Source organism: Vigna unguiculata, chromosome 7 (assembly GCF_037176805.1).
Source record: "Vigna unguiculata cultivar grain cowpea cultivar isolate G323 ecotype 2 chromosome 7, ASM3717680v1, whole genome shotgun sequence".
NCBI classification, from domain to species: Eukaryota; Viridiplantae; Streptophyta; class Magnoliopsida; order Fabales; family Fabaceae; genus Vigna; species Vigna unguiculata.
The window spans coordinates 38,658,899-38,673,348 of record NC_140798.1 but is presented as its reverse complement, the minus strand read 5'-3'; the positions used below and the strand labels follow the sequence as shown (position 1 = coordinate 38,673,348).

At 33.9% G+C, this 14,450-nt stretch overlaps 1 protein-coding gene across 1 annotated transcript; it reads right to left on the bottom strand.

The window, feature by feature from the left end:
- Positions 1 to 4,887: 4,887 nt before the first annotated feature.
- LOC114189520 (Vps51/Vps67 family (components of vesicular transport) protein) lies at positions 4,888 to 14,273 on the bottom strand. Its single transcript, XM_028078108.2, has 7 exons — positions 13,451 to 14,273; positions 11,802 to 13,289; positions 10,902 to 11,096; positions 6,990 to 7,270; positions 6,333 to 6,512; positions 5,926 to 6,100; positions 4,888 to 5,653 (listed from the first exon to the last, which is right to left on the bottom strand). The coding sequence occupies exons 1-7, from the start codon at positions 14,135 to 14,137 to the stop codon at positions 5,480 to 5,482; spliced, it is 3,180 nt and encodes a 1,059-aa protein (XP_027933909.2). The 5' UTR covers positions 14,138 to 14,273; the 3' UTR covers positions 4,888 to 5,479.
- Positions 14,274 to 14,450: the final 177 nt, after the last annotated feature.

Below are 14,450 nucleotides of genomic sequence, written 5' to 3'. Positions count from 1 at the left end.
TGCATAAAGTTTTGTATTATAAAGTCCATATAATTCATTGTTTGGACTTGTACATATAAGATTAAAATATTTTTATCCAAAACCATTCGATCTAGGTTTTATACATTTAAGTACTCATTCTAAACACAGGGTAGTAAGCATTTATTTATAAGATATCATCTAAGTCTACTTCTTCAACTTATATGACTACTTTTGCATTATGCATTCGCACACTGATGTGTACCTAATACATTAAGATTGGTTATAGAAGTAGTTTGCTTTTCGATTTGGGAAGACTCCTACTGCACTTTGATTGTAACTTAACCTTCTTTTTATATGGTGGAGGATTTAGATTGGTATATCTTTTTCCCTATCAATATTGTTGGTTGTGTATGGATTGAATGAAATATTCATAGATTTTGTAATTATATTCTGGTATTGTAAATGAGACATCACAAAATTTATTTGCTTCTATATTTTTGGAGTGAAAAGCAATATATGCATGTTCATATGGTACGCATGTTAGGAAAATAAGTTAGTGATAAAGAATATAGATACTTAAAACTAAACTCTAACATTGATAAAAGTTTGCACATGTGAAATGCTTGAATCTACATGTACAAATATGAGTATTAAGGTATAACTTTTGCCATCACTCTAGTCAAGTCATGCTTCATACATTTCATCTCCTAAATTGTGTAACATATGAAAGTATATTTTTGAAATCAACTATCTTATCTTTGGGAACTACATATTAACTTCTAATTGATTTTCACTAATTTAAATCATGACTAAATTGTGCAAAGAAACTTCTTTATTTCCTTCACCAACCATCTTCAACAAATTCATAAATTTGTGGATCATATGTATAAAGTTTAAATATTGCACCATGATCTGAATTTGGATAAATGAAGTAACAATTCATAAATAATGCCACTCATAAATAACTATAAACAACAAAATAACCCACCAATAAGTGTATACACATAAATGCATGTCTTAGTTTCATCAATACAAAAATAAATGAGTTTCACTAGAAAAAGAAAAGAAAAGAAAAGAAAGATGTATACAAAGAAATAAATATGAGTTACACTAACCATGATTATGACACTTCGTTGTATCTTATTCAAACAGTCCAAATTTTCTACTGAGTTTTTTTTTGTGTTGTCCTGTACTGAACATTAAAAACACATTACTTTGGTATTTTAAAGATAATCTTAATATATTTAAAAAATTTTAAAATTAATGATCATTGGTGTATTTTGGAAGTACACAGTAGAATAGATGAACAACAGAAAAAAAAAAAACCAATAAAGAATTCAAAGTCCTCGTTCAAATCTCTTCTTTTATAATAATGATATCTTTTATGTAAAAATAATATTATTCTTCCATAATGATTATCTTTTTGTCTCATGATCGTCTAAACAAAAAAATAATCACATTTATAATTTAAAATAGTTAAAAAATAACAAATTTTAACTAAATCAAATTAAAAATCATGTATTACCACATAAAAAGATAAAATCATGAAGAAGGTGGTGTCCCATGATCCATCATTTAACTTATATAATACTAACCATCAAGAAACAACCATGGAAACAAAATTATTACTCAAAGATTCATTTATAAGAAAAAATCAATCAATAATGTGAACAGACTCATTCTTTATGCCCAATTTGGATATTTACTTAATTAGTTATTCTCTCTATCATTTAAAGCAGCGTGTTTATTGAAAAAATTAGGTTACTCACTGATTTTTTATGCCAATTTAAATATTTACTTATTAAGTTACTCTCTCATTTGAAGTAATGTGTTTATTGAAGAAACGAGGTTATTCCAATAAATTTTTTTAAAAGTGGTATACTTAATATGTGACAACACTTAATAGTATAATTGGAGAAGTATGTACTAACATGGTTAAAACATAATACTTTAGTTGTGTTTAAATATCGTTTTTATATATTTCTTTTGAATGTTTATGTTGCAATAATTCTGTATTGATTCACACGTTCAATTAGTTAAAAACATGAAATTGAAAGAGAATTTTTTTTAGAGTATTATAGTTTTGTTTAAAACCAGTTATCTTGTCTCATAAATGTATTTAGAAAATAGTTAACATTATAAAAATAATGTAATATATACAAAATTATTTTAATAAATAAAAAAAATAAAAAAAGTTTTTTTTTTCTTTCAAGAGTTTGCCAGAAAAGACGTTTGACAAAGATTTTTTTGCTTAAGGATAAAAAAAAAAACTTTAAAAAGATAACCGAGTCAAACGCCACTTAAAAAGATTGATTTTTGAAACAGTTATTATAAAAATTAACCAATTTGTAACTAAATGACTTTACATAAACTTTTCACACTGTTGGTATTGTATTTAAATTAAATTTTTAAATTAGTAGAACTCACATTCTTAATTATGTGTCTCAAAGTTTAAAAAAAAAAAAGTTACCATAATTAATCATCGTAACTTGTTTTGTGTAAAGAAGACTTACTTTCTTCATTGGGATAATCATAACGATGAGCAAGAGAATTCAAACTCGTTTTTTTTTATTATTTTTTCTTGAAATTAGTTTATTAGATCTATATTATATATATGGCTGCATGTGGAAACCATTTAAATTGAATTTGTAATTGATGTTTCTTGCACGATTCTGGTCTCTAGGAATAGCTACTTCATGCCCTAGTAGAACAAGTTACATGTCAAAATCAAATGTGAGAAACAAAATTGTCTTTTACGATTATAATATGTTATTCTTAGACAGAAAAGAGAAAGATAATGACCGGTGACTCAAAGTAATATATTGGATTAAATATATTTTTGATTATTTAATTTTGATATAAAAATTAAAATTAGTTTTTTTTTTTTTAAATTTTGATTCAATTTAATTTTAATTTTAAAAGTACATAAATTTAATCTTTTAATTAAATTTTGTTAAATTTATTTGATGTTTTAAATGTTTTTTCATGAAATCATTTGAATTGTTTATACCATTTATCATACTTTTGTGTGTAAATAATTCAAATAATATCATGAAAAACGTTTAAAATATCAAATAAACTTATCAATATTTGATTCAAATGACTACATCTAAGAGGAACTAATTTTAATTGTCAGGGAAAGAAACCAAAAACATATTTAATCCTAATATATTTAATAACAAATAATATATAGACTCTGAAGTATCGACATAAAAGTTCATAATAATATTTAGGGTTAAATGTGTTTTTGGTCCCCTAACTTTCAGTGAATTTTGGAATTAGTCAATTTCGAAACTTTGAACCAATTTAGTCATTCATCTTTCAAAAGACCTGGATTTAGTCATTTTAATCAAATTTTATTAAGTTTATTTGACATTTCAAGCGCATTTCATAATAGTATTTGACTTAACATTAAAGCAAAAATGTGTTAAACATTATAAACAACTCAAATACAATTCTGAGATGCGTAAGAAACATTAAATAAACTTAACAAAATTTGATTAAAAAGACTAAATCCACGTATCTCGAAAGATGAAAGATTAAATTGATTCAAAGTTTCGAAATGGACTAATTTCAAAATTCACTAAAAGTTAAAGGAGAAAAACATATTTAACCGTAATATTTAATATAAATTTATTTAAGAAAAGTAATATGATAATTATGTTTAACACCCAACTTCTTAGAATACCCGCTCATAAGATAATATGCGATGAGATTTGCAAGTAGCTTTAAATTCACATTTTGAGAATGTTCTTTTGGAAATTATATAGCTTTTTATTCTACCTTCTGGGTGGGAAAAAAAATCTACCTTTTCAATTTAAGAATCCAAGTTGAAACGTATATCTCTTAAAAAAGAAATTTGCTACTTTTTCACTGATAAAATTTTGACCAAACAAATGGCATGGTATTAGTGCTTTTAGAATTTTGTAACTTATCAACTTCATATAAAAAATCACGGTCTTCACGATTCTTGTGAAAGGTATGATATTTGTTTCCTCTATATTTTCAGCATGCTTTACTCTGTTTTTTCTTTCTTTTTGACAACTATGTACTGAAAATTTCTCTTTCATAGGCACTTTCGTTCTAATTATAATTTCTTTTATGGTTGTTCTTATCTCTGTTACTATCATCCTCCACCATACCACGTCATCTACCGATAAAAACAACAAATACAAAATATTGTAAAACTTTAAATGTTAGGGAAAGAGTGGAGAAAGAAAATCCCATCGAGAATATAAGATAGAACAAGTTTAAAGAAAAACTATTTGAATTAAATTATCTACTGCACCTGTCATTACCATTTATATTTTTTACAGTTCCGTTGAATTTGTTAACACAACCATAAATAGAAAAAAAAAATTAGAAGCACACCAACCATAAATACAAACAGGAAACAAAATTTCATTGGATGTTTTTGGAATGAATAGAAACATAACTACATGAAACTAGTAGAGTGAACCTATCAAACTCTTACAAAAATTTAAATAAAGGAAGAAAAACGTTATATTGTAAAACTCCCTGCCATTTAGCTATTTTTTATATAATACAAAAACAAATTTATGTGACGTACAAGTTAAAAGATAGTTATATTATGAAAAGTTTGTCTAATAATGTATCATAACATTCCAGAAATAGTTCTCAAAATTAGTTTTGAATAATAAGTCTTTTGTAAGAGAATAAGAAAAAGGCACCGCCAAAAAGTGGACTGCAATTAGAATCCAAATCTAAAATTGAAAAACTCCATCCATAAATAAAAAGGGAAGTGCTGGATTCTCAGAAAATAGAAGAAGAATCGTTCACGTTCGCATGTGATAAGTGTCTATTAAGTTGCTATTTCTATTTCGTTTTACTCAACAACTATAAAAGTTCAATTATATTGGTTGATTCTGAGCTGTGTTTCGCGTTAGATACACTTACCAAAATGAATAATACAAAATAAATAAACTCCTGCTTATTTATATGAATTCAATTCATTGAATATGCGTCTTGAAATACAGTGTTACATTAAAATAAATCTAACAAGATAATTTGATTGAATTTATGCAACTATAGACATACACCAAAAATGTAGAACCACGAAATACAGTAGCCATGAATTATAGCAGCTCTCAACTCTGACAATAGCAAGACCCCATTCCAATTTCCTTGGGCTAAATGACACGCGAACTAGAATCTGCCATCTACTCTAATTTTGCCTGTCAAGTTTCCTCATGCTTACAATTTGGGTATTTATATTCACAAGCGTTTCCAAGACAAAATGATATAAAATGAAGTTAACCGCGGCAATCAACATTAAGATCTTCATCCCATAGTTTATTGATCCATTTCCTCCAGAGATGTTTAGGATGTTTGGAGATGGAGCTTCCAAAAATGATTTTAGAGTTGCTCTGATAGAGTGGTGCCGCGTATAAAAGGTGGAGGGCTGGGAAGGTTTCAAGATATATCATATATCACACTTTATGGTAACGAGACCTTGAATAGAGCAATTAGGGTGCATTTGAATCATTGGGTTGGGGCATCATGAATCTGATCTGGGAGCAGTAAAAGATGAAAGAAGACCAGCTGCATGAGCAGGTAAAATATCTCCAAAAGAGGACATGGCAGCTGCAGATCTATCCTTAAAAATGCCAACTTGTCCATCAGTTAGTATGGATCCCAGTTTAAAAGTACTCTCGCCGAACCTGCTTCCAACCTAGAAAAATAAAATAAACTGGATTGTAATTTCGTGTTTAACAGTTATCTACAGTGAATAAAAATAACTCGTTTTAAAGATGCATTAGTGTGGCTGCATAAATGGATGGAGTTCACTGCAGTAGGAGTGTCATAGATGTGTATGAATGTGATATGCAAATGAATGTAGTTATGGAGTATCAACATCTCATAATATCTTAATTAAAGGATAAATGTACAAAATTAGACTGCAACTAAGGCAAGAAATAGCACCGATATTTGAAAAGGGCTTACCTGCATAAAAGACTTCAGTAATGGTGCTGCCACCCCCAGACTTGAACTGTCATCCAAGTTTATCTTCTGAGAAAGTTCTCCATTTGTAATTGAATTCCATGAGCTCCTTGAAGAGATTTCATTTGACGAAGGAGTAAATGTCTTCTTTGTCCCTCTAGAGGACAATGCTGGTGCACTGAATTTACCAAGATGTAGGTTTGTAAATACGAGCATTAATCACTTGCTTCGTAATGTACATCAGTAGGTTTGATAGCAAAAAACTACCCACAAAAGTAGTCGGTGAATAACCATTACATTTCAAGCTAATTTAAATTAAATAAATAAAATGATGATATTGGAGACCAGTTCGTAACTATGCCTTGTGAAATGACAGACAAAACAGAAATGAAATACAAGATCAGACTAACCTGATGGGGAGGTATTTAAACCGGGGAACTGTAGAACACCTCAGAATATTAGATTCTGAATTAGTAGGCAGTTTCTGAACAGTATCTGTGTACATGCGGTTAAGTTGCACAAAGAAACCAAAGAGGACAGCATGTCGTAGGTATGATTGTCTCTCATTCTCCCAGAGATATGGTTCATACCTTTAAGATAAAGAAAGAAGATTTCAGATGACATTGCAGAAATAAATATAAGTTCTTCAAATCATTACACACTACCAATTTAACCCCGTGCAAGAACTGCATGCTACGAATTTTCCCTAACCATGGGTTTACAGCAAAGAAAAGAAAGAAAAAATGTTTCAACTTTCAGATTGAGACAATGGACCATGCATATGCTATGGATGGATCTACTACTCCCAGATTCCACACTGTTGCTTGAAATGAATTACGACCTCTTTGAAATCCCAGATTTCTTTTAGTAATATTTCACTCGCACCATTTGGAAATTTTTGTGCTCTATCATTCTATTTTCTAATTATAAACTTATCTAATTTTGCAACTTCCTTGCATATGCAATCGTTATATAAGCCATCTTATTCATGGATTGCACATCTCATGTCCCTTCAACATACCAAAACAAAGAAAGGAAAAACTTTATCGGGAGCATAAGATACTAACGTAAGCCAGTCTATGGGATCCAGCTTCTGAGAAAGACGAGTTAACAATTGATCTAAACGTTCTTTAATGACAGAGATAGCAGAACTCTGGTCTTGTTTCCTTCTGACAGGTAGCTTTGCTTTTGTCTGACTAGATGGTACTCCAACCGCATTTAAATCACCACCAGAGAGAATGTCAGTAGCAAATTTGACATCTAACAAAACCTGCAAAACTCCTTTTTCTGAAACTTGGTGAACACCACTCTCTTCAGTGGAGAGGAATTCCTCAAAGATTCCAATTACCTGTATAATAAGATACAAACATTGTAGATGTCCATGCCGTCAAGAAAATAGCAGAACATCATTGGAACAGTAACGCATGATAACTAGATAACCTAGAAAATTAAAAGCAAACGTTAAACAATTGACTAGACAAAACTATTAAAATGGAACTGGAATTCAGTCTTAATCTGTGGAGTAAAAATCTCAAAATAAATTTTACACTTTAATTAAGCTGGATTATAGAAAGAGAGCACACTTTGCACAATAACTTGATAACTCACTGCCTAGAAAATTAAATGCAAACATTAAACAATAGAGTGAAAAAAAATTATTAAAATGGAACTGGAATTCAGTCTCAATCTGTTGCTTAGGGATCTCAAAATAAAATAGGGTTCCTTTAGTACTTTAATTAAGCGGGATTACAGAAAGAAAGAGTCACCAATGGCACTTTCATATGAGCAATATTTGCTAGGTACTTGTGTTCACGGTAAAATATAAACAACAAGGCACTATAAGCAATGTTGTAAAACTTAACACGAGTGATCACTAGATTTGGAAACTGGTCATATGGCCAGTCTGGGAACCTCTATGGATAGGTTATGCACTCAACTTGATACGGACAGTATGACTTGGCTGGCTTAGACTTGAGCTCACATCTAACTGGCCGAGTCGTATGCATTTAAAATGATTTTAAAAAGAAATAGACGGAACATGCTCAGTTTGCAGAAAGAGAGCTGCTGAAGCTTGAAGAAGGTTATTGCAGTACACATATAGAAGTAGAGAAAAGGAAACAGAATGAAACTGTGTAAAGAAGGGAACGATGGTTCCTTAATTCATTCACCCAGAAAAATAATCCAATGAATTTGAGGAATAAATTGGAGCACGGTGCTCCTTCACCCAAAAAAATTAGATGGTTGAGCTTTGTGAAAGGAAGAAAATATTGAATTCAAGAAATGAACGAGAACTCAGAGTGCTGCTTCACCCAAAAGGTACGAGACATGGTTTTTGTTTGAAAAACGGAGGAAAATTGATTAGACCTGTAGTAAGCTTATTGGGCAGGGTTAAGACGTTGACGGGAACTGTGCACAGTGCAAGGTTTGGGTAAATGGAAATATTGATGGAATCAGTTTTACAATATGAATGTGAACACTGGCATTTTGAATCAAACACTCACAACCTTGGGCTAGTAAAGCATACTTTAACTACTGTGCTACAAATCATTTTAAATATAATATTAACAATTTAATATTTCCATACAATACTAGTTCCTGCAGTTATCATTGACACACTACTTCAACCACTAACCAGTACCCTGACTAAATAAATGATCAGCCTCATTTAGATAATGTTGAAAGGATTAGAGACAAAACAGGTCACAGATGATGGTACCGTAACTAAATCAATGATCGGTCTTATTTAGATAATGTTGAAAGAATTAGTGACAAAACAGGTCATTGATGATGGTAGTGCCAAGGTACCATGTCAGAAAGAAAAAAATGGTAAGAGGAGGTGACCTCTGTCGGAATGAAAAAATGCTCAAAGGAAACGGTGGCTACTATAAAGCAAAAATGTTCTCAGACACAATTGCTGCTAGGAAGCAAAATGCTCAAAGAGCACGACAACTGGCAGAGAGGAAAAATGGTTATAAAACTGCAAGGCGATGCCAACTGTGGCGGTTATCGGCCAAAAAATGCTCAACTAAAGAAAAGGAAAAAAAAAAGACCCTAATCCGGAAAATGTTGGCAGTGGAAAGTAAGCAGGAAAAAAAGTTGGTAACATTAATGTCAGCTGGAAAAAGCTCGACGGAAAAAGAAACTTGCCAGAAAAGTTGACTGCAAACAGCACTTGCTGGAAAAATATTGGCAATGAACAATACTGGCTGGAAATACGTAGATGGTAAACAACACTCACCAAAAAGACAACAGCAATACATAGTAACACTCGCCGGAAAAAATCTTGCCCAAAAGTCATCAGCTGTGAATAGTAATGTTGGCCAGAAATGGTTTGTTGAAAAGTTGTCAGCGATGAATGGCGATGCCAAGAAAAAAAAGAAGAAACCTAAAAACACAAGGTTTGTAAATAATTTATTCCTATGGGTACTGAGCCGAAAGGAAAAGCATGGATTCCGTTCCGTTGTCAGGCTCTTGATACCAAAGCGGAGAGGAAATGACAAAACAAGATGGTACCACTCTAGCACCATATTCAGAACAGAGATATGGAGATGGAATATAATTTGCTGTGTACACACATAAATATTCTCATTTAAAATAAAGAAGAAATAAAATAATAAGGAACAAATTCATATCTAATGATGAAAATATTTGGTGAAATATTTCCATCAAATCATATCATATTTCGGCATTTAATGTAAAAAAACCATATATCTAACCGAGATAACACTGGCTACAGGTATGATCTAGTATGATCCATTTGCAGAGATTTTAACCAAACAATTTTTTAGAGACAAGTCTTACCTCATCCGTTTCAACAGTAGATTTTCACTCTTTTCCTAGAAAGAGTGGAAATCTTTATGGCCAACCTTTATCGTTATTATTAATTAATGTTTGTCTAAGTGATATGCATGTATTTGTTTCTGGACTGAGTGATGATACGCTGACATCATTATAAACTGTATTTTTTAACTTAAAAATTTAATATACATTATTATATTATTAAAAGGGGTTATAAACTGGATGTATATTTTTAAAAAGGTGTCAAAATATTATTTTCCGTAAATGAACTCCATAAGTTCTATTGTGTCCTTCTCGTTAATTCTTTTTTATTCTTTTAGTTACTCTTTCATGAATTTTGAAATGATAGGTAACTGCTCTAAGGCTTCTGACAAGGGCGTATTGTTGATGTGAGTTGTTTGAAAATATCCATATAACGAGTGTATTGTTTTTCAACACACACACAAAGGCATCTGCTCTAATGCCTCAGGCAAAGGCAAATTGACGTGAGTTGTTTGAAAATATCCATAAAATGAGTGTATTGACTTTCAACACACTCTACACACAAAGATATCTCGTAAATGAGACTTGAAGCACTACAATTTTTTTAATTTAATCAGAGTTTTATAATTAATGTTATTAAAACACCGAAAATGCATGCAAGTATATGTATAATATATATCGATAAATGAAGAAATAATTACTTGTCAATAATAGAGTTACCCAGGAGCCTTTAGTTCTCTACAAATAAGATTGAATTCAAACGTGCCACCACACTCTGCAGCTCCAATACTCATGCAGGCTGGCTATGTACCAGGCCTTTGACTATTCTAGATAAAAGGTTGCACTGAGATAGATCTAAGAAAGACTACACTGCTTACCCCATTTTACGTAAGCTGACACAGAAATTGGAACGCAGCCACAGTTAATACAACTAATTTAAACTTCAGCTTATTATTAACATGGTATTGAAATACTGCAGAGAGATTCCTTAATGAATTCTTAGTTCACTTCTTATTGTCTAATGTCTTCTGTTCTATGCTATTTTGAAAATACATCCATACCATCCTTATTCTTTTATTTTCAATGAAATTTCATTTTCTATAAATAACAAAGAGGAAAGACAGTCAACAAATTAGTGAGAAAGTCACGATGGTGAAAATTAAGATCAAGCAGACTAAAACATCCACAAGAAAACCTACCTTTTCCAGTAGCCTTGATGCAAGTTTATGCAAAATCTTCTTGTCAAGTACATGACCTCCAACTCTATGAACTTCATCACAAGCTCTAAAGAGAAATGAGATGATGTACAGAGAAGGCATAGATGGAAGAGAAATTTTCATCTCCGATTGGTTCTCATCAGATTGATCTTGCTTGATAACGATGTCCTCCCATCCCTGTCCAAATAAGCAAAAATAAAAAACTCCAAGATGAAAAGCTATAACTTGGCCAACATATCGCCAACACAAGGTCCTACTAAGAAAAAACAACATTAGAACAAGAAAATGTGAGTTTGATGACACCCATTATCCTTTCAAGAAGGTAAACAGACGTTAATCTGATTTTATATTTAAGGGCCACAACTTTTCATTAGGTATATCACCAATACCCACAAGATTCGTTAATACAACAGTTGCAAAGTAAAAGATCATAATGATGTGTTTTGATAGACAATTTATCATGTCAGACTAGAATCACGTGATATGCTAAGCTACAAATGCTGAAGAACGAATCAAGGTTTTGCCCAATGTCAATTTGTTAAGTGGTTTTCCCTTCTGGTGATGTACATACAAATAGAATGAAGAGCTTAAACTTGCTGACTTCCTGTATTCTCTGTTTTCATTTTACTCTATATTCGTAAAGAACTTCTTATCCTCCTTGTCATGTTTTACTTCTCCATTTTTTCACACCTAACAACTTTAACAACAGGGGTCTTCAAAAGGAATAAATAAGTATTATAGTTCGACATAAAGGTTCATAAAAAACTATACATTCGCAAATGAAATATTGGCAAATCATGATCTTATGAAAAAGGAAAACAAGATTAAACCATCACATACAAACAAAGAAAACACGTCAAGGGAGAGGTGAATATCACTTACCCTCCAGGGTGTACTCAAAGATAAAGCATCATCTTGTTTAAGATCCCGAGATAAAGTGGCAGAAAGTTCATCTGAGAGCCATAATATCCACAAGTTGTAAGCTCTAATGATAAGGTCTCCTATTGTCTTATTCAATTCTTCCAATTCAGGGCTTGCACCTTCTCTCACGCCAAGCAAAGCAGCTATGGAAGATGAATTTTGTCTTTTAGAGCCAAGGCTTGCTGGTTTTCCTGGACTATCACAGATAGTAGAATCAGATCCAAATCGAGATTGTTTCACCAAAGAAGGTAATTTTGCAACTGCAGATGCATTTCCACCAGCCCAATATCTGGGAGAACCAAGTATCAGGGGCATATGTTTAGAATGATTTTGGAATGCAAACAATATTCGTCCAATGAAAAGAGACTTTTCAACAGTAACAGCACTTGGCGATTCACTATTTTGTGCTGGGGCATATAAACTATCCAGCTCTTTTTTCAGTGTCATCAATACTGAAGATACACATTCATAACATTTACTTTGCAGGTATGGTGCCAGATCCTTCAGTCTTTGAGATGCCTTTGGAGATTCTATGAAACTTAAAAGATCCTCAAGGATGCTCTGACAAGAAACATCAACTGCATCCCTGATTCGACTGACTTCAGGACCAAAGTAAGCATTAAGACAAGAGTGAAATTCACTCTCTTCAGGATGAACTTTTAACCCAGAAGCAACTCCAGTTTTTCTGGCATTCGATTCTAAAAACCAAACACCACCAGCCGTAGAAGGTCTGCTGAAGTACACCTGAACATCATCCAGCTTGGTAAACAGCTCACCTACAGCAGAAATTGAGTTTACCACGTCAACAGCACCAGTTAGCTCCCTAAATCTCAAGTCAATAATTGCTTTCATCCTGCCAAGAAAAGCAGACTCAAATATCTCATCCCAAAGATCTGAATCATCTTCCAAAACAAGTTCACGAATCCTACTCCAAGGCAACTCAATCTCCGAGCCAAAAACACTCTTCAGCCATTCTAGACTCCCCTGAAGAACTTGCTTGCTCTCCATCGTCTCCCTTACTGATTTCTCAGCAGAAGCCAAATCCTGGCCAGTGCCAATGGCATCAATCAAATTTCTTCCACTTATCTTGCTCACGCACTCTCTCAACCAAGCAAAACAGGTATCAGCAATGTAACGCTTATCAAGCATCACCATGATCGATTCCAGTCTATCTCTGAATGACTTCCAGAGCCTAACTTCCTCGTCAGGATTGGGAATCCCACCAAACAACTGAGATGCCGGAGGAGATCCCAGTATGACTTTGTAAAAAAGGGGCATATCATTCAAAACCTGCAAAAACAACTCACCCACTTGACCCACAGTAACCTGAATTATACCCAACACATCACACAAGACCGTAACCACCAAGGAGGAAGCATCACCAGGACCAGCATTCCCCAAAACTTGTACTATCCACGACTTCCTTGATTCCAAAAACAATCCCAATACCTGTTTTACAAAAAAATCCGTTTAAATCGAATCCAGCAACTGTCCAAATCTTAAACTAATTAAGTCCATTTCAAATCTTTCTTTCGTCGACTAATCACTCCACAGTTCACACCCACAAATCAAGGCACAAATCCATAATTCAATGCGAAGAAACTAAATACCTGCTTAGGCTCGAGCTCGTCGATGACGGCGACGGCGGCAAGCGCGTCGGAGTAAGCGGCAATGGCGAGGCCGCGATCGAGCAACCGATCGCGGCTGCGCTGGGAGATCTGCGCCCTGAAGCTCTCAACGATCTGCCACTGATGCTGAAGCATGGCGAAATTGGAGAGGAACTTCTTCTTCTGGTCATCAGAATCGACGAACAAGTGATGGTGCACGTTCTTGGCACGCACATAGCGCGACGCAGCCTCCAGAAACATTCCTTCGTCGAGGCAGCCCCAGATATTCTCGGGCGTGTCGGCGAGGTACTTAACGCGGCACGCCGCGCCGTAGGTCCAGGCTCGGGACTGGGAATGGAGCTTGGCTTGGGACTGCGATTGGGAAAGGGAGAGAGAGCGGATGCGACCGTGCACGGCGGCGATGTTGCTGGAGATGCCGTTGCAGGAGGCCTTCATGCGGACGATGGAGTCGGCGGAGTCGATCAGGTCGCGGTACCTATTGCCGACAAGTTGCCTGAGCTCCTCCTTCTTGTCCTCGATCTGCCTCCGCGTCGCCGCCTCAGTCTTCCGGATCTCAGCAATAGGCTTGGTGCGGAACAGGGACTCGGCATCGCGGCTGCCGATGTTGGAGATGCGGTGGTCGTCGCCATGAGGCGACGACGCTCCCGCGGAGGGGGACGAGACTCGCATTGCGGCGATGGGTTTGGGGGTTTAGTGGATTGGCATTGATTTCTCCGGCGGACGGAGGAGCAAGGAGAGTTGAAAATTTGCAAAACGGTCACTTGGAAACGGGAAAAAATAGAAATTCAAGGCGAGTTTCGTAAAGGATAATTTTGCCTGAGACAGAGGTGAACGACGTCGTTTATCGTTGAAGAGGAACAGTAAGTAATAGTGTTTTTGCTTGAATTGATTTTTTTAATACTAAACTTTATATTTAGAACTTACTAAAACAAATTACAGGTTCATTTTCAAGCTTATAGTTCATGATACAACTATTGAATTC

Coding starts and splice junctions, on each gene's coding strand:
- LOC114189520 (XM_028078108.2), bottom strand. CDS start 14,137: ATGCGAGTCTCGTCCCCCTCCGCGGGAGCGTCGTCGCCTCATGGCGAC. Junction 13,290..13,450: donor ACGAGCTCGAGCCTAAGCAG/GTATTTAGTTTC, acceptor TTTGTAAAACAG/GTATTGGGATTGTTTTTGGA. Junction 6,101..6,332: donor TTTAAATACCTCCCCATCAG/GTTAGTCTGATC, acceptor TGGTAAATTCAG/TGCACCAGCATTGTCCTCTA.